At 48.2% G+C, this 25388-nt stretch overlaps 1 protein-coding gene across 5 annotated transcripts in view; it reads left to right on the forward strand.

Annotated features, from left to right (window-relative positions):
• Nucleotides 1-24083, forward strand: part of Znf516 (zinc finger protein 516) — a 91884-nt gene extending 67801 nt beyond the window's left edge. For 3 of the 5 annotated variants that reach the window (XM_036204630.1, XM_036204631.1, XM_036204632.1), the window contains exons 3-5: nucleotides 6345-7799; nucleotides 12040-12144; nucleotides 21297-24083. In XM_036204630.1, the coding sequence (XP_036060523.1) occupies nucleotides 6345-7799; nucleotides 12040-12144; nucleotides 21297-21484 (1748 nt within the window). In that variant the 3' untranslated portion in view covers nucleotides 21485-24083. Of the gene's footprint in view, nucleotides 1-6344; nucleotides 7800-12039; nucleotides 12145-13486; nucleotides 13555-21296 lie in introns of all 5 variants that reach the window. The other 2 variants (XM_036204633.1, XM_036204634.1) reach the window with 2 other exon arrangements.
• Nucleotides 24084-25388: the final 1305 nt, after the last annotated feature.

The following is a 25388-nucleotide window of genomic DNA, read 5'->3' on the forward strand; positions in this document are numbered from 1 at the left end:
CATGGGGCAGGGTGCTTAGGCAGAAGCAGAGCTGCATGGGGCAGGGTGGAGTATTGATGTCTTTTGCTCTAAGAGTGTTAACCACAGTGGTGGTGGTGGGGAATTTAGGTAGCAAGTGCTCAGGAGCGTGGTTCCCAGAACAACTCAGGCCCTTTACAGCTAACGAGAATACACAGTACCCAAAGAATAAAGTCAGTCTAACACAGAGCAAGTTATGTGGGAATGGACTGGGAGAACTCTGGCATATCCTGAGTGGTGTGAGTCCCCTAGCATCCTTCGGTGAGGCTGGGTGGCATGGATGAGGTGTCCCCTGCTCTGCAGCATTGGCATTTGGATCTTTGTAGCTGAGTTTACAGGCCAAGAGAATCTTGGTCTCTGGTCAGTCAGGACGGCTCTGGCATACCCATGCTCTAACTTCCTAAGGAATTGTGTTGAAGTCAGGGTGCTAATACCTGATGGACACATCTTCAGTCAGTTACCGAATTATTTGGGTATTTAAAGCAGGATGCCACCTCATCAAATTGGATGCATTAAAAAAAAAAAAAAAAAAAAAAAAAAAGCATACATCTTTGAGGCTAAATGTGCAGCCTGTAACCTAAGTCTTATGCATGTGGATATATTATTTTGCTTAGATTAATTTTGTCAGATAGTTCAAGTACATGACTAAAGTCCCCTGTGTTTAATGTTTAATAATATTGATGAATATTGAAACCAAGACTAAGATGTTTTAAGTCCTTTGGTTGAAAGTCCACACAGTGCATTGCAGAGTCTGCAGATCTGTTTCAAAAGAAATAATCCTGTATGATGACCTTATAACACAAGCACTTGGTGTGTTTTCTGTTAATGAATACCTGCTTAGAAGTAGTCTGTCCTGTGGTATTCTAAAATAGCAGACCACACATGGAGCCTAGGGCTAGGGAATGGATCATAAATTGGTCACAGGCACCACCTAGTGGCCATGCCCACACACTGCGCTGGCTGCTGTTAAGTCAAGCACTGTCTGCCTCTATTTCCAGAACACAGAAACCTTGTGTTATGAAATGGCCTTTGCCTGCCAGTAAGACACATGCTGGATTTTAAGCCCCAAGGTTTTGCAGATGCATAATTTGGATCCGTTTTTTATTTTTAAAAGAAGGATCATTATAGTTTTTTTACACAGTCTACAGACTTTGGATTTTGTGTTTGGATAAGTATGCATTGTTACAGGAAACCCCTCCTGCCACATAGATGCCAGGCTGTGGCTGTGTTACCCGTATTGGTGAGAGTGTATAGCAACGCCTCTCCTTTGAAGTCTTGACCTCCTCTTCCTCTTTTTCCTAAAACATTCTGTGCAAGTGCGCAGGTGAGTGGTTTATTTATAGTGTATTTTTTGTAGTTGGCCGACTCCTTCCTGTGCAGTATGGTGGTCAGGGGTGGTGCCGGGGTGGCAGGCTTAAGTTTTCCCTGGGATTTTCTGCTCACCCTTATTGACACTTCTCCATTCTTTCCAGCAGTGACTGGGAGAGTCCTCTCTGTCTGCTTCCTCCATTTAAGGAATAACAACACCCAGAGCCAGCTTAGCATGCGTTTAGAAGTGAGAACATCTGTGTGATCAGGAAATGATCAACTTTCTCCAGTTTCTTCTTAGTTTCGTGTCTTCAGACATAGGTGGAGTTGGCCATTAGGGTTAGGAGACCCAGGAAGGCACTGAAGACATGGGATAGCAGAAAAAGAGACACATTCTGTTCACTTTAGTGTGGGTCCAATTTAAAACAAAGCTGTGTGAGGTTTTCATGCTGAGTGACAAGGACTCAGGAAGTTCTAGGTTGCTGGGATGGGACTGTATTCTGTGGGTAATGAGCTGCTGGTTTGCAGAGGAAGCCTCGCCGCTGAGGCCAGGAGCCTTTGATTAACCTTCAAAGTGTTGCTGATTCTGCCTTCACGAGAAACATCTCTAAAAAGTTTTCTCAGACTTTAAACTTTTCTGTGGCAAACATGTCTATTCAGAGACCCTACATTTCCTTGGGGCTGGTTTTTCTCTTTACTACAGGTCGGGGCTTCCAAAAGTGCTAAGATAGTTAATGTACTTTTCCGTCAGCTTTCACACAGGTGACTCATGTTAATAGGTTCATATTAGGTCAAAGTGTGTTCAAACATAACTGGAAAAGTGTGATGTGTGCATGTATGTGTGTGTGGTATAGTTCTTACTGCGTGCACAGCCCCAGTGGGGAGAGAGCTTCCATGGGCTCGGAAGCAGATCTTCTGACCCAGGCCTGGGCGCGGCTCAAGAAGCAGGCTTTTAGTTTGTGTGCCCTGCTCGTTTTTCTGTCCACTTGACACAAGTGGCAGTCACCTTACGGGGGCATTCTCATCCAAATCGCTACAGTACCCAGGGTCTAAGGTCCACCAGCTTAAAATCCCGAGTCACCTAACTGCCATCTTCTGGGACAGAGCTCTCTGAGGTTCAGGAACCAAGTTCTGGAGCAGCATCAGCTGTTTGGGCAGCTTGAGGAGCAGCTGTGTAATGTGAGGTGGGACCAGTACTTCCTGATGGGAGATGAAATTCTTATCAGAATTTCAAAAAGAGAAACTCATGTAATTGTAGTGGTTGAGCAGGGCCAGGCTCCAGACGGCCCACACCTGCTCTGGAAATCTGTGACTACAGCCAGTGTCTAGGTGTGAACACAGAGTTTGGGGAGTGGAATCAGAGAAGAGCCCCTGAGACAAAAACCCGAAGGCCTGCAGAGCTAGTGGCAGGTCATTCAGGGCTATACAGAGAAAACCCTGTCTCGACAAACAAAAGACAAACCCACAGAGAAGGCACAAGGACCTGACCCGGCAGAGGACGGTTACTTCTCTGCATGTCTGCCTATTCACTATTACAGATCACCTCAACAGATGTGCATTACCTGAGAATAGGAGTACCAGTGACCTCCGGAAGCAAAGGCAGGGGCAGCACACCATTGGCCCCAGACGGTGTAGAGGGCGGGCTGGAGGGCAGAGCGCCTGCCAGCTGTCATCAAACCATGGTGATTCCAGAAAAGGCTGAGTAGTGTATCTGTGAGTCTGCCTTCTGAGATTAGCCGTGATCTTGAAGTGAAAGTACCCCCTATGGACACTCAAGAGTCAGATATGGTAGGAATTGGCCAGCTTTTCATGACTCTGGTGGACCACTCAGAATCCACTCCACTGATTTATAGATTAGATTTTTTCTTTAGCATTTTTTCTTTTTTAGTTTTTCTCTTGCAATTTTGTCAACCTTATTTTTAAGCAATTCACCACACTGTTGTGTATGTGTTTTATCTTCACATCATTTCCATTACTGGATACATAAATCATACGAAGACCTTTATCGAGTTTCTGTTTGTTTTATGCAGTTTTGCAAAGTTGGCAAAACTCATTTGTGTACACATCGGGGCATGCATGAAGGATCTTGGATGCTTCTTGGTGAGTGAGGAAATGGCCGCACGTTGGTCTGTTTCATTAGAGCCGCTGTCTGTCCAGACATGTTTGTTGACAACTGCTCATGCGGTGGTGACCATAGTGGGGAGCATAGGTTGTACTTGTGGATTTGCGTCTTAGTGAACATGGTCTAACTGCTCATAACTTCTGCCTCAGTGGACCTCCATGTTTATGCTCACGAACATACATATATATTCTCATGACTTGAGATAGTGTGTAAAGTCGTCTACGAAGTGTGCCCTCATGTTTTTAGATGTCACAAATAAATCCTCCTTTAAGGGTGTAAATAAATGTCTTTTGGGCAGTTTTGTTTGTTTTTAGAATTTGTGTGTATGTGTGTGTGTGTGTGTGTGTGTGTGTGTGTGTGTGTTCGTTTGCTTGCTCATATGCACCTGTGCTCATGCTGTGAAGCTCACATGTGGAGGTCAGAGAACTACTTTATTGAGTAGGTTCTCTCCTTCCACTGTAGGGGGCCCTGGGGATTGAACTCAACGTATCATGCTTGACTGCAAGCACCTTTACCTTACACTGAGCTATCTCATTGGACATTTGTATTTTTAACCCAGAATTAGAAGTTTTACGATTTCGATATTTCATAATTTTAAGGAGTTAGGAGTTTTATATCTGAGAGATTCTGATACTTGGATTTCACTGTTTGATATTTTGGTGTTTGGGATTGTGTCCTCCAGGATTGTGGCCCAAATGGCTTTTGTTTGATCTGAACCTCTCAGGGTTCCCGATTTTCCGCTGGAAGGGGAAGAATTGAAACATTTAGAACTACATCATTCTGGATTCTCTTCAGATGCTGTGGTAAAACACCCCGATGGAAAGCAACTTAGAGAAGAAAGGTTATATTTGGCTTACAGGAGGCCATCTTTCAGTTCAGTGTAATGTAATGAAATGGTTAAAGGATCTCTTCATGGTCCTGTTTCCAGAGCCCCCACTGAGGAGCCGTGATTCTGGTGTCCCCGAGAACTGTGGTTTCTGAATGTCAGTTTCCTCCCAGTGCAGTTCAGAGGTGTGAGTCTTTACCCTCACTTCTGAGGAGCACAGTCCCCCAATCATGTTCCCTTTCCTCCTGTTTGCCTAGAGTCTGACAGTGTCACATTCGAGCTGTGACCCTGGTGTCTGCAGTGTGGTTTCCAAGGCACTCTAGCATGGGCTCAGAACGATGGGCCCCTCACTCTCAGTCACCTTCAGTTAGCTTTTCGGAGCTGACTAGAGTGAGGATGTGGAAACCCGACCCCCAGCTTACCAACTCCCAGCTCTGCTGACATTCCATCCCGGTATTTAGGAGACTGTACTTCACAATCAAGCCTGAGTGCCCGCTAACCCCCCTCTCCTCAGAAAGGAGCATTACCTCTGCATCTCCTCTTGGGATTGCCGTCTGTGATAGGTGCTTTCTTGCCCTGACAAAGAGTCCTTTGAAATAGTTTTCTGATAACATTCCCAAGTCCTATCTCTAAACACATAGAACATTTTAGAAGAACCGAGTAAGTCAATACCTGGATTCCACCAGATATTCCAGTCTTGGGAAACGGTTGTCCTTCTCACACGTGACTCCTGACATGTCAGTCTGCGCTAAGGGTCAGGGTTGTGAGCCGAAGGCCACTGTGGTTTCATCAGTGGTGAAGGCCTTAGTGTGCTCCAGTGAGGATTTGGGCATCTCCAGGGCACCTTCTGCAGATTCAGACCCAAGTGTGAATAGATCCAAGACATAGTAAAAATTGTAGGCAGACTTTCCCAGAGTGTGTCCTGTCCCAGGTTCAGACCCAGGTGTGAATAAGGCCGGGATGTGAGTACAAATTTAAAGGAGACTTTGCTGAGCTGTGTCCTGTCCTCTGTAGTACTGACTGCGGAGTCTAGCCCTGATTACAGCTGTGGCACAGCCAGTGTGTGCTGGGTGTGGAACCCGCAGACTACCCTCCCATCTACACCCACCTCCAGTACACTGAGCTCCCCCACCCCCAGGTTTAAGAGCCCAAGGTTAGTGCTACACACAGGATTTACAAAGTTGTCTGGTGACCATAGGTGACATTGTAGAGACACATAGAGTAACAGCTGGTGTGCATGTGCACAGGCCTTTGAAGAGAACTTAGTATCAAGATTTGAGAGTTGAAAACCGGCCTTCGGGTTGAGAAGGTTGAAGTTACTCCGTAGCCTGCAGTGTCTGAGGGAAGCACTGGGGTCCTGGGGATCATCTGTTTCCATACTGATCACGCTGGCTTTTTACCACAAAATGCTCTGTGGTGACTACAGATTGCACGAATGCCTTGCAGAGAGTTCTAGAGCATGTAAAGTACCATGTGGTTACAGTTAAGCTCTTTTCCCAATTTCTTTTAAAAATTTTATTTTATTATTGTTGTTTATTTGTGTGTGTGTATGGGACTGCATTGCAGGCTACAGTATGCACATGGAAATCAGAGGATAACTTGGGGAAGTCAGAGGCCCCCTCCGGTTTACCATGTGGGATCCAGGGATCAAACTCAGGTCTTCAGGCTGGGCAGCAAGCAGCAAGTGCCTTTACCCAGTGGGCCGTCTTGATAGCCCTCAGTTTCTAATTATAATAACCAGCCACCTTCTCTCTAATCAGTAGTGTAGTTACATTTAACAAGATAGTGTGGTTTCTTCACCCACCTTCTGGGTCACTTCAGTTAGTTGAAAACTGACACCCTGCCTAGGGTATAGTATTACCTGTCTCTGTGGTGGTTCATTCCTGGCCGATCTGTTGAGAGTAAACCCAGTCCCAGAACTGCCTTCTTGCTGATGCCAAGTCCTCGTCCTGACGTGAGGCGTGTCCTGCCTGGAATGCATGCCTGTCTAGCTGCTCCATGCTGCCCTATGCCTTACTCTGTTCTGATGAGAAGTGGTTAACGTCCCTTTTCACATTTTACATCCCGCAGGGGGCCAGCCACGGCACTGCTGCTCTTCTGGAGAGGTGGCACCCACCGAGCTCTCCAACGGAGACCAGAGTCACAAACTTGGACATATCCTGCCAGAGAAAGACGTCAGCGAGCCCAAGGTGGGGATCGCCACGCCATCCGTGTCCATACTTGAAAACAGCAGCAGAGAGACTGCCGAGGGTCCCGAGCAGCATAGATTTTCACTTGACTTAAAGATGCCAGCATTTCACCCCAAGCAGGAGGTGCCCAGCACTGCTGACCGGGTAGACTTCCCTTCGAGCATGGAAATAGCTAGCCTGCAGCTCGCCTTGGACAGCCAGGCTGGGCATTCGAAAGAAAAGCTGTCTGATTTGCACAAGGAACACTATGGGGCAGGAAAGCGGGCATCCGCCCCTGACCTGGTTCCACTGGACTTGAGTATGAGGTCAAGCCGGGATGACCCCAGCAGTAAGGACGCATGCTCCCTGCAGGCGGCCCTGGTCATTCACCCGTGTCCTTACTGTAACCACAAGACCTACTACCCCGAGGTCCTGTGGATGCACAAACGCATCTGGCACAGGGTCAGCTGCAGTTCTGTAGCACCCCCTTGGACTCAGCCTAATGGCCACAAGAGCATCCGCAGCAGCCTGGTTTTCCTTGCTCGCAGTGGGCGTACAGGCCCTCCGCCTGCTCTTGGGGGCAAGGAGTGCCAGCCCCTGCTCCTTGCTCGCTTTACCCGCACCCAGGTGCCAGGTGGGGTACCAGGATCAAAGGGCAGCTCTTCCCCCCTTGGGGTGACCACAAAAGCCGCTAGCATGCCTAAGAATAAGGAGAGCCATTCTGGGGGCCCCTGTGCTCTGTGGGCCTCTGGCCCCGATGGATATCGACAGGCCAGAGCTGGCCATGGCCAGGAGCCTTCCAGTGCAGTTGTACAGGGACCCCTGGCCAAACCCAAACAGGAGGCCAGTTCCAAGCTGGCACCTTCCCCAGGCAGTGGGGGCCTCAGCCGAAGTGCCACCCCTACACCCTCGGTTATAACCCGTGTTGGTGCCCAGCCCTCAGCCAATAGCAAGCCGGTGGAGAAACTCGGGGTCCCTGCAGTGGGGGCTGGCTTTGTCCCTCCGAATAAGCACAGTGCCCCAGACTCTCTGAAAGCCAAATTCAGTCCTCAGCCTCAGGGTCAGCCTCCCACGAAAGGCGAAGGAGGCTCCCCTCTACCTCCCCGAGAACCCCCTGTGAAGGCGGCCCAGGAGCTGAGAACGCTAGCCACCTGTGCAGCGGGGTCCAGAGGGGATGCAGCCTTGCAGGCCCCACCTGGTGCGCCCCCCATCTTACACTCCATCAAGCAGGAACCGGCAGCTGAGGGGCAGGAGAAACGCTTGGACATCCTCAGTATCTTTAAGACGTACATTCCAAAGGACTTCGCCACACTCTACCAGGGCTGGGGTGTCAACAGCCCCGGGCCTGAGCACAGAGGTAAGAAGGGTGGGCTCCCTCCTCCCTGGCTGCTCTGAAGGTCATGGGTCTGCATACCTTCCTGCCTGAGGCTTCAAGGCAAAGACCAGCAAGTTGCTGCCTCTTCTTGACCCGGCTACCCTGGAGCGCAACAATTCTCCCTTGGGACTGTGTGTCTGGGTCAGTAGTCAGCAGTCTTTGCCTGTCCCCTTACTGTGGACACAAAATTAGAAACCTGTTTGTTAACTCTGTAATACCGCAGCTTAACAGGAGCAGATGGGCAGAGACCACACTTCACGTTGTCACTTTAAACAAAGCGTTGGTCCACATCGTGTTTGGTTCATAAAAGAGAAACGGTCCATTTGAAGTGATCATTAAGTCTGTATCTGTGTATGAATAAAACGGAAGATGCATGAGCAAGACCCTGTGGGCAGGGTCTTGCTGGAGATGGATGTATGCACGAAGACTGCAGGGTTTCCTCTGGTCCTCAAGCAGTGCTCCATGGTGTTTCCATCCCTAAGCTGTGTCCTGCTTGCCAGCTCATAGCAATGCTGGTCAAGGATCTCATGTGCTTGGGGTCGGGGGTGGTGTGGATTTTGGATCTTTTGAGATTTCGGAATAATTCCCTATACACAGTCTCTTGGAAATGGGGTCCAGGTCTAAAGACAACATTCGTGCAGTCTGGAGGTGGTTGTGGGGTGGGGGGCAGTGATTTTTAATACTCTTGTTCATGAACTGAGGAGTGGTGTGAGAAGGACTTGGGTTTTTTGTTTTTTTGTTGTTTTTTTTTTAGCTGAGGATCGAACCCAGGGCTTTGTGCTTGCTAGGCAGGCGCTCTACCACTGACCTAAATCCCCAGCTGACATTAAGTTTTGGAGCATGGTCACATGGATGTTTGGAGTATCAGTAGCCAGTAGTGCTCATGAGACCCTGCCTAAAGATTTCCCCTGCCGGTTGGCTGTGCCTTGGGTACGGTGGCCCTGAATGATGGCCCTGTTCTTGAATGTAAACCAAAGGTCACTTTCATTTTAACATGCATAGCACCAGGGGCATGTAGAGCCTGTTCACAACAACAAGAAGACAGGAAGATTGCAAATTCAAGGCCAGCCTCAGTACTTAAGTGAGACACGGCGTCCAAAAACGAATCCACTTCACGCCAGTTAATTCCTGGCGGTCCTACTCTTATCCTTGAGTAGCGTCATTTGTTGGGAGCCTATAGCTTCTCGGAGCAGTTACTCCTTGAAGTAGCTGTCTTGGTAATCTGGTGCCTCAGACCTAGGCCATTTGCAGTGCTGTTAGGGAGGTGTGCTGCCAGGCTGTGGCACCTGTGGGAACCTGGCTTGGCCGTCTAGTGCTCTATGGTTGTGGATTTCTGGTGAGGTTGTTGGTTTTTACTTGATTTGGCGGCGGTGTCTGTGGCTGGTGAGGTTCTCCTTTCTCTGTCTCAGTTTTGGGCGCTTGAGTGGTTCTTGGCCCACAGTCCTGTGCTGTTTGTAGATCGCCCTGTGGTGTGAGGTGCTGTCCTCCATTCTTCCAGAGAGTGTTTTCTTGGAGTCCACAGTGGGACAAGCACCTGTTATGGATGTCTGGTCCTTGGCATCTCTTTGCCCTGTCGTCCTGACCTTTTGCAGCTGACCTGGATGTTTACACTATGTTCTAGCGACTGACCCAGACTCATTCTTTAAACTAGTCACTGCTGGTAGCCTCTGTGATGTGTCTGGCTCTTTACCTGCCACTGTATACCTTGGTGAGCTAGGCAGCCAGTGATACCACATTTAGGCCACTATAAAATTCTGAGTCACTCAGAACTGTCTCCTGTTTAAACGGAAGACTACTGTGGGAGCAAACAGCTTCAGTGCGAAAGCGGACAGGCTCTCCGCAGTGAGAAAATGGCCTGCTTTGGAAGTCCTAACCCCCCACTCCTGACCCATGCTGCCACTGCCCTGGGGGTCTTGGCAGTAGCTGTTGATTGGGCTAGTCTGGGTGATACTTTCGTAGGAATGTATTGTGGAGCCCCATTTCTCCCGCAGAACATAGAAGAACAACTCTTGTTGCCGTAGGGGCCGGGATGCAGGTTAAACCGCGCTGCGTTCACTCTTTCTATAAAGCGACTGTGGAGTCCAGAAACGCAGGCTGTAACATACATGGTTTGTTAATACAGGAGTCATGGAAAGTCACTGTGTCTCCAGTCTCCCCTGCCTGTATTACACAGTGATATGGATTTCAGACAGGGAAAGGAGATAATTCTAGATAAACTAGTATGCGCGGGCTTCCTTATTAGAGCTTAGAAAAAAATCACGTCTCATTGTTTCGAGTAGCTTCTAGCCTCGGCTTTCTCTCTACAGATCACACAACACAAGGTAACGATGAGAAACACTGCCGTGCTGTCCCCACACATCTCTCTGTGCATGGCCAGAGCAGTTTTCTCACTGTGGGGAGCCTGTCTCTGCAGCCTGAGACTCTTGGGAAGCATGTTGGAGTGGTTTGCTCCCAAGGTAGTCTTCCGTTCACATAGAAGATAGTTTTGAGTAACTTGGAATTTTACAGCAGCCTGGGCATGGTATCGTTGGCTGTAATCGGCACATTTTCTTTCTTAAAAAGTAAATGAAAGTGTTGTGGTAGATGTGTGGGGACTGTGTGTCAGTTCATGAATGGGTAGAGTGGGTTGGACAGGAGGTTGACAGTAGTCAGAGCAAGCGATAGTGACTTAGAGGTGGGGGAACCGCTGCCATTGCTGGTGTCTCTGGTGTGGTTGGATGAAGTGTTTTGACACCATAGAAGTCTACCAGGGAAGGTTCTAGAAGAACTGTGAGTGGAACTTTGCTAGGCAGTCAGCTCAGTAGAAACTGAAGGGGACGGATCACTTTTCAGATGGAGCATTCCTAGAAAGGAGCATCATTCTCCTCGGGCTTCCTGTCAGCCGCTTGGCTCAAGTGGAAGTGGAACCCTAAGCTTGCGGAACCCAGGGCATCTAATTGGGTGGCTGGGCTCTGCTGGCACCAGACTCCTCCATGCTCAGAAAGGCCTGGTTCTGTCTGTTGTGAGGTGTGGGCCACACCCCTCTGCAGGCAGCACAGTCACCTTGTGGGTTGCTTTCCCGTTGTCTGGCTTGGTGAGGCCTGAGGGTTTTACCTTTCTTCCCTGTACTTGTAGGCTCACACCAGTTCTCCAAATCAAGTGTTAGAAAGAGGCCGTGTGACCGTCCTGGTCACTCAAGACCTGTGATCTTTCCCACAGGGTCATCTTCACCTTCCACCATGAGTGTTAAACCAGGAGCATTAGTTAGTTGGTGGCTTCTCATTAAATCTTAGTATTCTATGTGTGTCCTGAGTAAGTCTACAGGAAATGAAGTGCCTTAGTCTGCAGGGTCTCACCGTGCAGGCTCATTTTCTTCATCTGCCCAATATGGAATGTGACACAGTTTTATCTAGTTGCTGGGCACGGGGACTTAGGGGACAGTCCTGGAGGTGTGTATCCTCTGGCTGTCCTTTCTGTTTGCCTTATGCGTTACCTCGCAGATGTTAGGGATGTCAGTGTCCAGGTAAATGAGACAGTGGAGGTGCTGTGGGGAAGGACCCAGTGGAGAAAGGCTCTTTGCAGCAGGTGTTCCCGGAAAAGCGAGAAGGAACCAAGGGTGGAGGAAGTCCCTTTTCCTGGCAGGGCTGCACGATTGCTCCTGGCTCTGAGGAGAGCCCAGAACTTAGGCTTGGGGTGTATAGATGTCTATTGCTCTGTCCTGCCTTGCTGATGGTACAGGCTACACTGGAGGCTACCGCCTGCTTGTTGTCAAGAGCTCCAGAGGCAGACAGGTGGGAGGCCATCGCTGGGGTGGCTGTTGATGGTCACCGCTCTGCATCTGTCTCCATGGATTGCAGCTGTGGGCACAGTGGGCTCTGTTCCTAGTCACTTCCTGTTACTTCCAGGCTTTGTCTCTGTCACACTGGTGTCCTCTCATTTGTTTATTTTAGGGCTTGGTAGAGCCCGGGTGACATCTGGGTGGTGTATCCAGCTGCTTGGAACCACATGCCCACCACAGTCTGGCCGTGCCGCCGCCTTGTGCCTGTCCTGTCCCCGGAGCATTTGCTTAATTCACCGTAGTTTTGTGCATCCTTGCAGCCTTGTGTGTGCCAAGGCTGGCAGTTATCACCCAGCCCAGCGGTGGCTCCTCACGTCCATATGTCAGACAGACTAACGATGTCTTCCTCTCTCCCTCCCTCCCCTCTTCTCTCTTCATCTCCATGTTATGCCACGTCACTAACAGGGACACCGCGGACACAGGCCCGCCAGGGAGACTTTGTCTGTGTGGAGTGCGGCAAGAGTTTCCACCAGCCCAGCCAACTCAGGGCCCACCTTCGGGCACACACAGGTATCACAGCCCTGTGCCGTGTGACTGGCCAGTGCCAAGTATATGCATGTTTGTGTACAGGGGTGGGGGCGGTTCCAGTTACATTTTGGTGTCATGGCAAATGCCATAACCAAAATCAACTTGAAGAGGAAAGGGTTTATTTGGCGTATACTTCCAGGTCAGGATCTGTCAGTGAGGGAAGTCAGGGCAGAAGCACAAGGCAGGAATCATGAAGGACTGCTCCTTGCTGGCATGCTTTCTGACTCACTAACTCACAGACTCATGCTTAGCTAGTTTTCTTAGACAACCCTAGACCAACTGTCCAGGATGGTGCTGCCCACAATAGACTGGGTCCTCCTGTATCACTTAGCAATCAAGATATATTAGCTTTCTTAGACAACTCCAGACCAACTGTCCATGTGTGGTGCTGCCCACAATAGACGGGGTCCTCCTGTATCAGTAATAAAGATCCTCCCTTACAGACATGCCCACAGGTCTGTCTGCCCCAGGCATTTCCTCAATGAGATTCTTTCTTCCAGGTGACTAAGTTGAGGTTGACTTCCTAACACAGACCCTTTTCTGCTAGTCACTCACTGTCACGGTGGGCATGTTTGAGTTTCAGGTTTCCAGAGCTGTCACTGTGCCATCCACCTCTCAATTGCCCTTATTTGCCTGTTCAGGATGTGGCGTGGCTTTCTTTCTTTCTTTCTTTAGCATCCGTGTGCCATGTAGTTTAGTTTGAGAAAGATTCATTTGCATATGTTCCCTTTAACTAGAGTAGATCTTCAGAAATGAGATGCTAATGAGTTACAGTGTCACCACCATCAGTGACAGCCAGGGCATTAGTCTTCCAGCCCCAAACCTGATGACTTCCATCCTGATGGGTAGAGCTGGTTTGTAGATATGTACAAGACCCCCTTGGCTGATCAGTGGTGACCCGAAGCACTTCCAGCCCCTTATACAAATCTGGCCTGAGACCTGCTTGGGCTACCTGTGTGTCACAATAGAGCAGGAGCCTTAGGGAAATGGGTACACTGTCTAGCAGCGTGACACACACATACACAGAAGCCAGCCTGATGCTCAGTGACACAGGCCAGGTGGTCAGCAGAGCAGAAAACAGGTCCCTTTACCCCCACACTGGTAATTCAAGTTGCTTGTGATTGCTTTCCACAGTGTGGAGTCTGACTTCGGAAGGGTAGCGGCCCCAGGCATCTGATACTGAGGTTTCTCACCGTAAGCGTTACGGGGAGTTGCAGGCCGGGTGCTGGTGTCTTTCTGTGAAAGTGCTTCATCCTCGGCGGCCGCTTTGATTTGTACTCACGCATCTCACCAGCCCTCTGCTAACAGACCCTTTTCCCCACAGTGGTGTTTGAGTGTGATGGTCCACGAGGTTCTGAAGTGCACACAGCCTCCACGGATGCCCCCAAACAAGTATGTCCTATGATGCATGTCTGGGTGTCAGTGTGCCTGCAAAGACTTGGGACATAGGGCACCTGTGCGTAATGTGCGCTGTGGAATAATTCCATGTCATTGGAGCCCACCCAGCCAGGACTGTCTGGGGGTGAACAGAGAGCAGGAGGCCACATAGCTACCGGCTACTGCAGACTTGCCCATGATAGCTGGTGCTAAGGAGGAGACGGAGTGGCCAGTGAAGGAACCATCGGAAGTTCTTAGTCTGGGTCTGAGTCGGCCCGCAGATAAATCACATCTTGTCTCCTTTAAGAGCACTACTTTCGAATTTCTCTGTAAGAGATGCCTGTCAGAGATGTTGGTCTGGTGTTTTCCAGCTGTAGAAACACCTGGTAAAACAAGGCTCTTGTGCATTGGCACGCCTGTGTACCTCTAGCACCTTTCCTGTGGGAGTGTGACTGTCTCACACATGCCATTTGATGTGCAGGGTTGTGGCAAAGCTCTGTGCCATGCTTGTTTGTAGTATGGGTCTGAGGGGTATAAGTGCTCAGGGTTGCTTTTCTGTTATCTTGGGTTGAAAGCATGTGGCATCAGTCACCCGCTCCCCGCCCTCTACCCCCTCCCCCACTGTCTTAGTCTCTTCATATCACTTGGGTTATCCACTGTTCTAGGAAACTTCCTAGCTGCAGAGACTCTCCTCTTTGCCCAAGTCCTGGCTGGCTGGTTGGATTTAGGTCTGTGTGTCTGGCCCTACAGTGTCCCATGCCCTGTGATGACAGGATTAAGGCCTCCACTGTGATCCCACAGTAGTGAGATCTCAAGGAACTTGTAGCTCATTTCAGTAAAACCTGTGGTTTAAAAGTATCCAGCAGTTCCTTTGTGGTGGTGAGACAATTTTTAAAAAAATAAATATAACCTCTCCTGAATACTGAATAGAAAGATTTCCCAGCACAGGGCCTGTTCCTGAATCAGCTTAGTGCTGGTTGTTGTATCAGAACCAAAGGCTGCTTGCTACTGAAGAGCCCTTGTGTGGAATGCCTGGGATGCAGTGATAGGAAGGCCATGTTGTGCCCAGAGGCTTAACATTTGGGTATCACAGCTAGAATGAGTCCCAGGCTCTCCTGCTCACAGGCCACCTCCAAGACCACCAAAGACCCGCTTTTCCTCAGTGTGTCTGATGGAGAGGGATGCATGAGGTCGGTCTGCCAATAGCCCCGAGTTTCCTAGCACTGGTGAGCCTGCATCCTGTGAGTCATTCTTGCCTAGCTTGTTCCCATGCTTCCGTCACATGGAAACAGAAGTTGAACGTGGAAGTCACTAAGACTTTGGGCTGGATTATTCTTGGGTTGCTTTTACTTACACTAGGTGTTTATGGTAATTATTGCTCGTCTGTGGCTCTGACAGAGAAAGACATCAATGTGTCTTTTCTGTTGCTAAACTTAATGCTGTCCTGTTAGACTTACTGCCACCTTCCTCTGTCACACTTGGGACCGTCCAGGACTGACATCTTGTTAGCGTGGATCCAGCCCTGAGGCATGCATTTGCTTTGCCATGAGGCCTCAGAGCATCGACTCTCATTTGTCTGGAAGGGCAGTTGTAGCTCAGACCTTAGTGTTTAGTCCCAGCTTGACTCATCCTTCTTTTATAACAGCTGGTTGGTTTAATTCCCAGTATAAGGTCATGTGCTCCATTGGCCCCTTTGCCCTCCCTTACCTTGAAAAGTATCTTTTGTTGATTCATCATAGAAAGTTCAGGGTCTTTATGAAAATTCCATTTTTTGTTAATGTATTTTGGAACTGTAAGAATCTAAAAGAAGTGTGTTGTCAGAAAACAACATCTATAATAGGTTGGGGCATAACCTGTGTTCTTCCTTCTTCCTGATTCTTGTAGTTTGGTCTTGATTACAATGGCAAATTTAGGAGATGTTAACTTAGAACTAGTTTACATCATCGATGCCAGGAATGTATCTTGTTAGGCCTATCAAGGTGCTTTCCTACCATTAGTTAGTTAATATTCACATTGGGTTATTTTCCTTTGGGCTTTAGAGGCTCTGGGCTCTGGACTTTTTTTTTTTTTTTTAAGCTCATACAACACTGTTTATTCATGCTAAAATCACTCCAGGTGATAGTCAAAAGCTGATGGAGTTTTATATATGTATGTAAAAGATGCTAAATTAGCCAGTTGAGGCAGTATTTGAAAATTGAGTTTTATAATCATTTCACTTATTGACAGAATGTATTGGCAGCTCCCCTGTGCCAGGCCCTGCATGGGTTGGCAAAGATGGAAGCTATGGTTAAGCCTGGTGGGTGGTTTAGATGAGGGAATGGGAATGATGCCATTAGGGAGCTCCTTCTGGGGCAGAGGACTTCAGCTCAGCAGGGGGACAGAATCCAGGAGGAAGAACATGAGGAAGAATGTGGAAATCAGCTGGCTGGAGAGGGCTTAGTGACATGGGAGGCAGAATTGTGGGTATGTGTTTGGAGAGTTGGGAGCATCTGGTTACCACTTGAGATTGGCATCCAGAAGAAAACAGAGCTTGAAGCAGAGAGGTGACATCCAGAATTCAGCTCAGAGGTTGGACTTGTGCACAACCAGGGCGATGATCCCAGTGAGATTGTGTAGCCTGGTCAGTATGGGCATGGAGGAGAGTGGGGTCTAAGATGTTTGAGAGGACTCAGGAAGGATGTAGGGAGTAGATGAGGAAAGACAGGGATGTGAGTTGGACTGGGTTCTGTCCTATCCCTAGACCTGGGTAGGGGAGCAGGGTAAAACCATTTCCAGAGTAAATTCAGGTTGTTTAAGAAGCCTTTTTATCAGTACTGGTGCAAATGCCTAGTAAGCAGGCAACTTGGATAAAAAAAGATCTTGGCAGCAATCTTTATGTTTAACAGGTATCAGCATTCAGTTTACTCAGGGTCAGCTAACTCGACTCTGAGATGTGAATAATTGTAGTTGTTGGAGAAGAAGGCTCTAATCTTAATGGGAAATGCATTTCCTATCCTGTGTAGTTGTGACACAGTTGTCCCCAGGAGTTGCCTCACACCTGGCATGGAGCACACACACTGTGAGGGAGCCACTGTTGCCTGATACTCTAGTGAACAGCTGTCTTAAGAAAACTCTGGCGCAATGTGAGTGTGCGCAGAGACCTAGAGCATGTTGCTTGTGTCTCTCTGGTGTGGACAGGCCCATTCCCACAGGGGACGGTCAGTAGTAGCTTATGCTAGGGAACAGCCTTGGGGCTTCTGGTCTTCACTCACCCAGCCTTTGCGAGGTGTGCTGATGGGCTCGTGTGTGTTTGGATTTGACTGTGCTTGAGAAACTAGTCGCTCCTTCTTTATAAAAGGGGGACCCAGGAGAACCGCTGGTTCGAGGAGTCTTGCCAACACGGAGTTTCCCAGTAGTTCTTGTTGCCAATTGGTTGAGGTTTTTGCATTGACAGCCACAGAACAACTGTCACGGCTAAGACCGTCAACTTCCAGTATCTGCAATCACCCGGGAGACCAGCCTTTGGGTCTGTCGGGGGGAGTTTCTAGATGAGGCTGGCTGTGGTGGGAAGACATTACTGTGGTTAGCGCTGTTCGTGGACTGGGATCCTGAACTGAATGGAAGGGGTAAAGCAGGCTGAGCGCAGGCATTTCTTGTGGCCAGCTCTTCCCTCTCTTTCCCTCTCCCTCCTCTCTCTTCCTGATGGAGGATGCGATGTAACAGCTGTCTGAAACTCCTCCTAACGACACTTCCCTGAGATGAGAGACTTGAGCTGAAAGTTCCCTTTCTTCACTAAGTTACTTCTGGGATTTTTGACATAGCCACTGAAAAAGTAACTAATGCACACTTATTTTGCATATCAACATTTCAAAATTTAGAAAATCAAAATATGCTGCACTTTCTGGTGATGCGACTGATTGGCTTAACACTGTCCTCTCTCAGGACTTTTCCGTAATGAACTCAGATGAGCAAGAGAGCTAACTTGCTGCTGTGTCTGAGGGTAATCTTTTCCTGTACACGTCCTGTGATGTACAGATCACAGGTGTATGGTCGTAAGAGCCCAGGACCTTCAGAAAACAGGTCACCAACCTCTCCTTTGTGATGTCCACATGTCTCTATCAGGAAGTGAGAGGCTTGGAAGTTCCAGGTTAGTTTATGGTGTGAGTTTGCAGACGGTAGCTCTGGCCACATGACATGTTGTGTGAACCGCTTGTTATCTCCCGATTATTGTAAAAACCCAAATAAAACACACACTTGGGGAGCCATGAAGGGTCTTGGCCTTGAGCTGAGAAGCCATTTCTTCCTCCTGGTGGGAGGGCAGGCCCTCGCAGGACCCTGTCCCATCCTGGTTGAACACTCTCCATCACAAGCGTGGGCAGGATACCAAACCAAGTTTCCAAGGAGAGTTTCTATTTAAGGTTGGCGTATCTTGTCCATGTTTAGGTTCTGGTAATCCTCAGCATTTGTCATTAGGAAAAAAAACAAACAAACCACTTTTTGAAAATTACATGCTGAAGTGTGGGTGTTACTAATCCATGGTGAAACTATCTAATATTTCAGAAAAACTGTGTTTTATCATTATTTTATTGTTCAACAATTAGAAATTAAACTAGTAGCTGGTGAGATGGCTTAGTGGGCAAATTGCTTGCTGCCTAGCCTGAGGACCTGAGTCAGGTATGAAGCATGGAAGGAGCCGTCTCCTGCACATTGTCCTCTGACCTCCACACGCACCGTAGTGTGCATGCCCACAGGTACACACACTGGGACTACATAAATGTAGTACAATATTTTAAAAAGAAGTTAGAAGAACTTTTGAAACCAACCCAACCCCCCATCTCACCCCCCAGTTTAGAGTTTTGCTGTAATGTGAAATATAGTGTTTTGATTTGTTTGGATTTATTGTCAGAATTCAAAGATGATGATTAATAGTTTTTTCTTTATTATTCTAAATGCTAGTTTAAAATAGTTAAGCTGGAGAAATAATTCCATTAATCAAACTAACAAGAAATGTTAAAAAAAAAAAAAAGGCAACCCACCCTGCCTCATTTTCATCCTGTGCAGTTGAGCAGTAGAGATGGTGTTTTGGGGACAGGGTCTGTGAATCTGCATCCTGTGCAGTTGAGCAGCAGAGACGGTGTGTTTGGGGAGGTCTGTGAATCTGCATGCTGTGCAGTTGAGCAGCAGAGATGGTGTGTTTGGGGAGGTCTGTGAATCTTCATTGTTGGCCCATATTCTCACCAGTGCACTTGTAGATTTTTGGCATCACAGATCTGATAGCTAATGCAAGCTGAAGTTTTTATTCACAAAATCAAACAAGCATCTTCCAAACATCATCTGTTTTCTCCAAGTATAATACTCCACCAAATGTAAGTGTAGCTGCAGACTTAACCAAAATCACTTCACCTTGTCACTGCTGACTGACTCCTGGCTGGGCAAAGGCCAGGGTCCCTGAGGTCCGATGCACAGTTGTGGGTTAGCACCAACGAGCCTTGCTCTGTGGCGTTTCTTGTGTGCCCATTGTGGCATTTTGGCTTGAGTGCATATTTTGAAGACAGACCCCCAAGACTGTACAGTTTGGTCCCTTGTCTTATAAAGAAGGGGAAAATCGATCTCATCTGGTTCCAGAGTCAATGTCTAGCCCCAGAACACTGAAACAGTGATAGCCAGTATTCATTTCGGCTCAACCTCATCTCGCAGTTCACAGCTATGAGAAACAAAATCCAGTGACCCAAAAGCCAGCTCCTGTGTCCTGGCTGCTGCCTCCCTGGAAGAGGAAGCAATTTGTGCATATTCAGATTACTACTGTAGATCTCTTTTCCCTGTTTAACTCATTATTTTTAGATCCCTGCAAGGGATACTGTATTAATGGTCCCATCATTGATGGTCCTAATGAATCAGTGATCTAAAATGAATTCTTCAGAAGTGAGGCATGTGAACTCTTCCAGTACAAAGGGGAAATGCCAGTCCTGCAATGATTTGTGGATTCATCATAGCAAGTGCCTTATTCTAGATTTTCAGGCTTTGCAAAGCTGGGATAAATGCTTGAAAAGCTTTCTGAGCTGTGCAGTGTTTGCCCTTTGTTGGTGGAGGGCTATCCCTGTTCTCTCTGCCCTGACCCAGGGGCAGTTTGTGGGGTCTGTCCAAAGATAGAAGCCACAGGTAGGTGTGTACCAGGGCTGTAGGGCAGCAGTCCATGCAGACTCCAGATTTGCACACCACCACAGCCTTGTTCATGACACCTCAGCCTTGCACAGCGCCCCCTGTCCTGGAACCTCTGGCAGTGTGTTTGCTGTAGACAGGTGTTCATGAGTAATATTCAAGGCCAAACACCCAGAATCACAGCTCTTTTTTTCTGTGGGAGTCAGAGCCCCCTGTTCCTTGGTAAACTTGCCCAGAACTAGGTCCCAGTGAGCCCCACTGCAGCTTGGTGTCCACAGAGACTGCTGCCATGCAGCAATGTCAGCCATCCCTCCTGGTCTACAGCAGGAAGTCTACCATCTCCCTAAGAGGGGCTTGTCACATCTTTAATTGAGGTTACTTCCAGGGCTTCAGACCAGCCACTGGCTACAGCTCTGCCCTTGCCTTGCCTCTCAGACATTCTCTGAATATCTTTCTGGTTTCTACTATGTGTTGACCAGTAGACATTGTGTGCGAGACCAGCTTTTAGTGTTTTTCTGAAAATCTTAGCTAAAGATTTGAAACATTAGATTCATGATGGCAATGAGCTCATTTCCCATGTGTTTCTAGGGTCCCCATAAACTTAGCTAGAGATTAGCGTTTCCCATGAGCTGTGTGGTTGGTGGGTGCATGTTGATTTCAGGTGGTTGGTTGGTGTCTTCATTAGGGTTTCTATTGCTGTGAAGAGACACCATGACTCCAGCAACTCTTATAAAGGAAAACATTTAATTGGGGCTGGCTTACAGTTTCAGAGGTTTAGAACATTATCTTCATGGCCGTGCGCAGGCAGACGTGGTGCTAGAGAAGGAGCTGAGAGTTCTACATCTTGGTCCACAGGCAGCAGAAGCAGCTGTGAGCCACACTGGGTACAGCTTGAGCATTGATGAGTCCTCACAGCCCACCCCCACAGTGACACGCTTCCTCCAATAAGGCCACACCTCCCAACAGTGCCACTCCCTGTGGCCAAGCATGCAAACACATGAGTCTGTGTGGGTCATACCTATTCAAACCACCACAGAAAGTTTTATCTTGATACCCTATCTTGTCCTCTGTTGGAACATGACCACTGTTCGAACACCAGTGCTCCTGCTTACTGGGGGGTACTGTACAGGCTCATGTCTGTGCTCTTAGCTGTCTGTTCATCAGACTCAAAGCACAGCTCTTCTGCCTCTCCACTGAGGGAAGCACCGTCTTCAGAGGTGGTTTGTGTGGCTCCGTGTTCACCCGTAAGCACTGCCGTTCACCTGGGAATCGTCTCCATACCACAGACTTGTGCTTTTCAAACCTCCGTTCCTCCTGCCTTGCTGATTTTTAGCCTCTGCTCGGAGCCAAGCCCACCATTGCCGCTTGCTGCCTGAAGCCGGAGACGCTTTCCAACACTGGTTTTCCAGAGCTGCCCCCACGGAAGGCAGCAAGGTGACAGCCAAGTGTCCCTGCTGGTATAAAGTGGGCTGCCCCTAAAACCAGAGGCCTCTGGTGCCTCTGCCACTTGGCTGTGAAGGGCACCTGTGTTTCTGGGTCTTGCTAAGAAAACTGATACCGTAAATGCTCTTGTGACTGGAAGACAATTGAGCTTGCCTGCTATTTTCTTTCTCTTGCAGGGGAGAGACCATACTACCCCAGGGACTGTGCCAGCGGGGCCTCTCCGAAAGGGGACCTAGAGACACGCCTCCAGCGCTCAGCCCGTGATGGTGTTGATAGTGGCCTCACGGGCGATTGGAAGGCTCCCAGCAGTGACCATGGCCACCTTGGGGAAGAAGAGCCAGGGTCTCCTGACCAGATACCTTAGACCTGGGAGCCGCTGTGCTAGAGCAGACCAAGGGAGATGCCTCCCTTGGTACCATTTAGGGACAGTGAAGATGCTCTGCCTAGAATCCCGTGTAGCTTTCACACATATGTATGTGCTCATCCACCATGGCCTGTGTGTCCTCATGATAAGCAGTGGTATTTGCAGGCACAGTGGGAGCTCAAGGCATCTGTATTACTCAAGACAAGCGTGAGACACTGGAAAAAAGATACTGGTGTGTTTGGATGGAGTGGAGAGCTAAGCACTGTGGGAGGTGTCCAGTGCTTAGAGGTGATGCTGTCAGGACGTGGGGAGTAGAGGCTGCTGAGGGCCCACACTCCCGCCTCTCCCTGCCTCAGTGGGTTTTTAGTAGCAGGTAAGATGGAGGGTGTATTCAGGAGCTGTAAGGCTTGGTGGTGCTCAGGCTCGGTAAGGCAGGGTGATGGCGGATTCTCACAGTTCAGAGGTCTGGCCGTGACCCCCTCTGAGCCGTCCATGTCACCCTTATGTTCTCTGTGTTTTCACCATTTGGGCTGCGTCTGGCACAGGAAACACGGCAGAGATGGGAACACTTAGAAATCGGCTTTGGAAAAGAGAGTTAGTTGAACACTAAGAAGAGCAGGCGTCTTTGTTTATTCTCAGGACCTTTTTGTAACAGGGCTACATTCTGCAAACTGCTCACAGAAGAAGACTATGCGTCTTAACAGATTAAGCCACTGAATCCTCCCCATTTGGGCCTGTTTTAGTGATGGCAGAAGGATCCTTGAGCAGTTTGGGGGCCCTAGATCATTAGGGTGCTACTGCTCTGGAACCTTCTGTTCCCTCCTCCCCATCCCAGCCTCTCCCCTGCACCACCCCAGCAAATAGATGTCTTTCCCTCTTGGGCCTGGTGACCACCATTGGACTAGTGGCTTTGTCCGTAGGTTGGTGGGAGGGCACCAGGCCTGAGGGTGAGGACGGCTTTATATACCTCTTCCTTAGTCACGCACGCACGCACGCACGTACGCACGCACGTTCACGTTTCTGCGGTGGGGTGAAGGCCCTGGCAGAGGCTCTGAACCCACGCGGCGTGTGCGTCCGGAACTGTATTCCGCAGGTAGCAGCGTTTCCCTTCCCCATTGCTGTGACACTGTGTGTGATGGCGATACTTCTGCAAGTTCCAGATGTTTGCACATATGATTTTATGCATTATCAGAAGTTACTGCTGCCTTGAATGAAACGTTCTGTGAAATTTTTTGCAAAAGCTTTACTAGTTTTTTTTTATTGTGAAATTTTGTAAAGGCAGGAAATGGATTAAGACGAGCATGCAAAATATATTTTTCAAAAAAAGCAATAATTTTACATGTACAGAAATTATCCTAACCTTTAATATACTGGTGAGAGCGACAGTTTACTTAACACAGTAATGGATCAGTGCAGTTTTTGTAGGAAATGGGCTTCTGATACAAAGACTTGTTTAAACACACATGTATACATGAACCCTGGCGTGTGGTTTCTCTGTTCTAATGTTGTTGGATTATTATTATATTATTATTATTATTATTGTTATTGTTATTGTTAGCTAATGTTTGATTCTGGATTCTACTTGTTGCTGTTTTAATTACTTGACCGTTCAGGTGACTATGACACTTGCAAACAATGCAATGTTAACTGGCTAGCAGATACATATATACATGTCTATGTATATATATAATTATTTTTTTTACTTATTTTTTTCCCCAATACGCCTACACCAGGTATGTATGAAAACGGCTTGCCATGTCCGAGTGCTTGGGAATATTGACCGTTCTGAGACATTACCTTTAGCAGGTCGCAGAGACACATTCCTCTCTCCACCTGAGGCAGCAGCAGAGTACTGTTCTGTTGATTCGTGTTTGATCATCTTGATAGTTTGCCCCGCCATTTCTGCATTCTCTGGCTTTTTGTCTTCTTGGCTGAAAGTAAAGGTGACAGTTAGGAATGTGTGGGGCCTGTGATTTGGGCCCCATCTCTTTCTGTGTTTTAGTTATTAAAAAATTCTGTACACAAAGGGACACAAAGGTGTCGTCTGCGTTTTTACTGTGTCCGAAACTGCACTTGGCATTGGAACTGGAAGGGTCTGTCTTCCAGTGGGGCCTCCTTCCCAGCTGGTCTAGGGAAAGAGGGGTGCATGGGGTCCCTGCAGTTGAGAGTCTGTCTGAAGAGCAGCCAGGAGAACAGCCAATCCCAGGATACCCTGCTCCTCAAAGCACAGAGAGACAGTTTTCATGTAGCCACAAGGCCTTGAGCAACCCCCCCTCCCCCCAGCTTACACTCCCTCTGGGACCAGCTATGTGCTGGCCTGGGTGTATGGCCTCTTTGTCCCACTGACCATCAGTATTGGACCGGTTTGTTAATTCACTTATGTCAGCTCAACCCTAGTATTTAATATGATTTGTGTTTTCTTATTTATTTAGCCAGTCTGTTTTGATTTGCTCCCTCTGCGATAATTTCCACATTTCTGACTGTTACAGACTTCCTACTACCTCTATGAATCTGCTGTCTCCTTGTTTCCTCACGGGACTTTTACAGTGTTGTGTCTAATGTGACTTAGACAATAAAGGGTTTGGTTGTCTACACTGCAGCCGCTCTGTGTGTCTCCCCTGCCTTGCGCCTTGCGCTCCTCCTGGTTCCTGCCTCCCTCCCTGCCTCGCTCAGTCCGCCTTTCACCTCTCTCTTGTCTTTCTCTTACCTCCTCTCTTAGCACATCTTCCTCACTTCAAAGGCAAATAAACACATTTCTCAAACCCTTTCTTAATTCAGAGGATGAAGATTTAAATTCACAAATAATAAACAAATCGTGGATTCTGTCTCCCCTGGGGAGTTGCCCAGTGTACCTGTCCACACTTCTGCTGGCTCTTGGAAGTCTCTTCCACCTTAGGTGGAGACAGTTCAGCCTCCCCTGCACAATACAGTGTCCAGGTCAAGTGGACTTCACCTTTTTGGTTCTGAAAAGTAGTAGATATTTTAAGAAGTTTTCCCCAATATTTACTTATTTATTTTTTAAGTCCAGAAAGACACTGGTTTCTGAAAATTAGGTGCTCCGGCAGCACAAGGTCACTTCATACAAGTAAGAGTGCCCGTGTTCCGTAGGCTGCAGGGATGCCTCTTCAGATTGGCTGCTGGGAGGCCCTGGGACAGGCATCACAGGCCTTTCGGGTGCCCTGTTGAGCACAGCAGGGGGCCAGTTCTACCTTGGCCTCTCCAGGTCCGGTAGCTGTGATCCTTTTACCTCCTTGGAGCCAGGAGGATGGCTACTCTGGGCAGATGAAGGTGTCTTCCAAGCCGCACAGTGGGTACAGTTCTCTAGGAAGGAAGCACCCCTGCCCTCGCAAGAAACTTTTGACCAACCTCTGTAAGACAAGACCCCTCCCTGCCACCACCTGCAGAACGTGATTGGCTTGTAATGCTTACAAATCTAGCAACTTCTAACAGTAACTTTTATTTGCTGAGGAAAAAAGAACAAAAAGAGAGAGGCCCTGCAGACAAGGCCTTCCCCACCACTGGTGATGCTGCAGACCGCAGAGCCTCCGGGACGTGCCGGCATGAAGTGACCACCAAGCAAATGTTCCTCCTTCACTAATTTCGCTAGTTATTCTTTGAGGTGGGAAGATGCAGAAGACCATAGAGTTTGTATTTCTTTTTAAAAATACAATTTATAATGCTATATTTTGTACTCTTTATATTAGAATTTGTAACTAGATTGATGTATTTAACTACTTCTGAGAAAAAAATTCAATGTTACAGCTGTGTGATAAAAGATATTTAGATAAAACATATTCACGCTATTGGAATTTGAAATAAATAAAAACATCTTGGAGTTGTAAGATATTTGCCCTCCTTTCAAAGGTGGCTTCATCATTTGACAGCCTGTCTTGACCTATGGTTA

The sequence above is a fragment of the Onychomys torridus genome, chromosome 13 (assembly GCF_903995425.1).
Source record: "Onychomys torridus chromosome 13, mOncTor1.1, whole genome shotgun sequence".
NCBI classification, from domain to species: domain Eukaryota; kingdom Metazoa; phylum Chordata; class Mammalia; order Rodentia; family Cricetidae; genus Onychomys; species Onychomys torridus.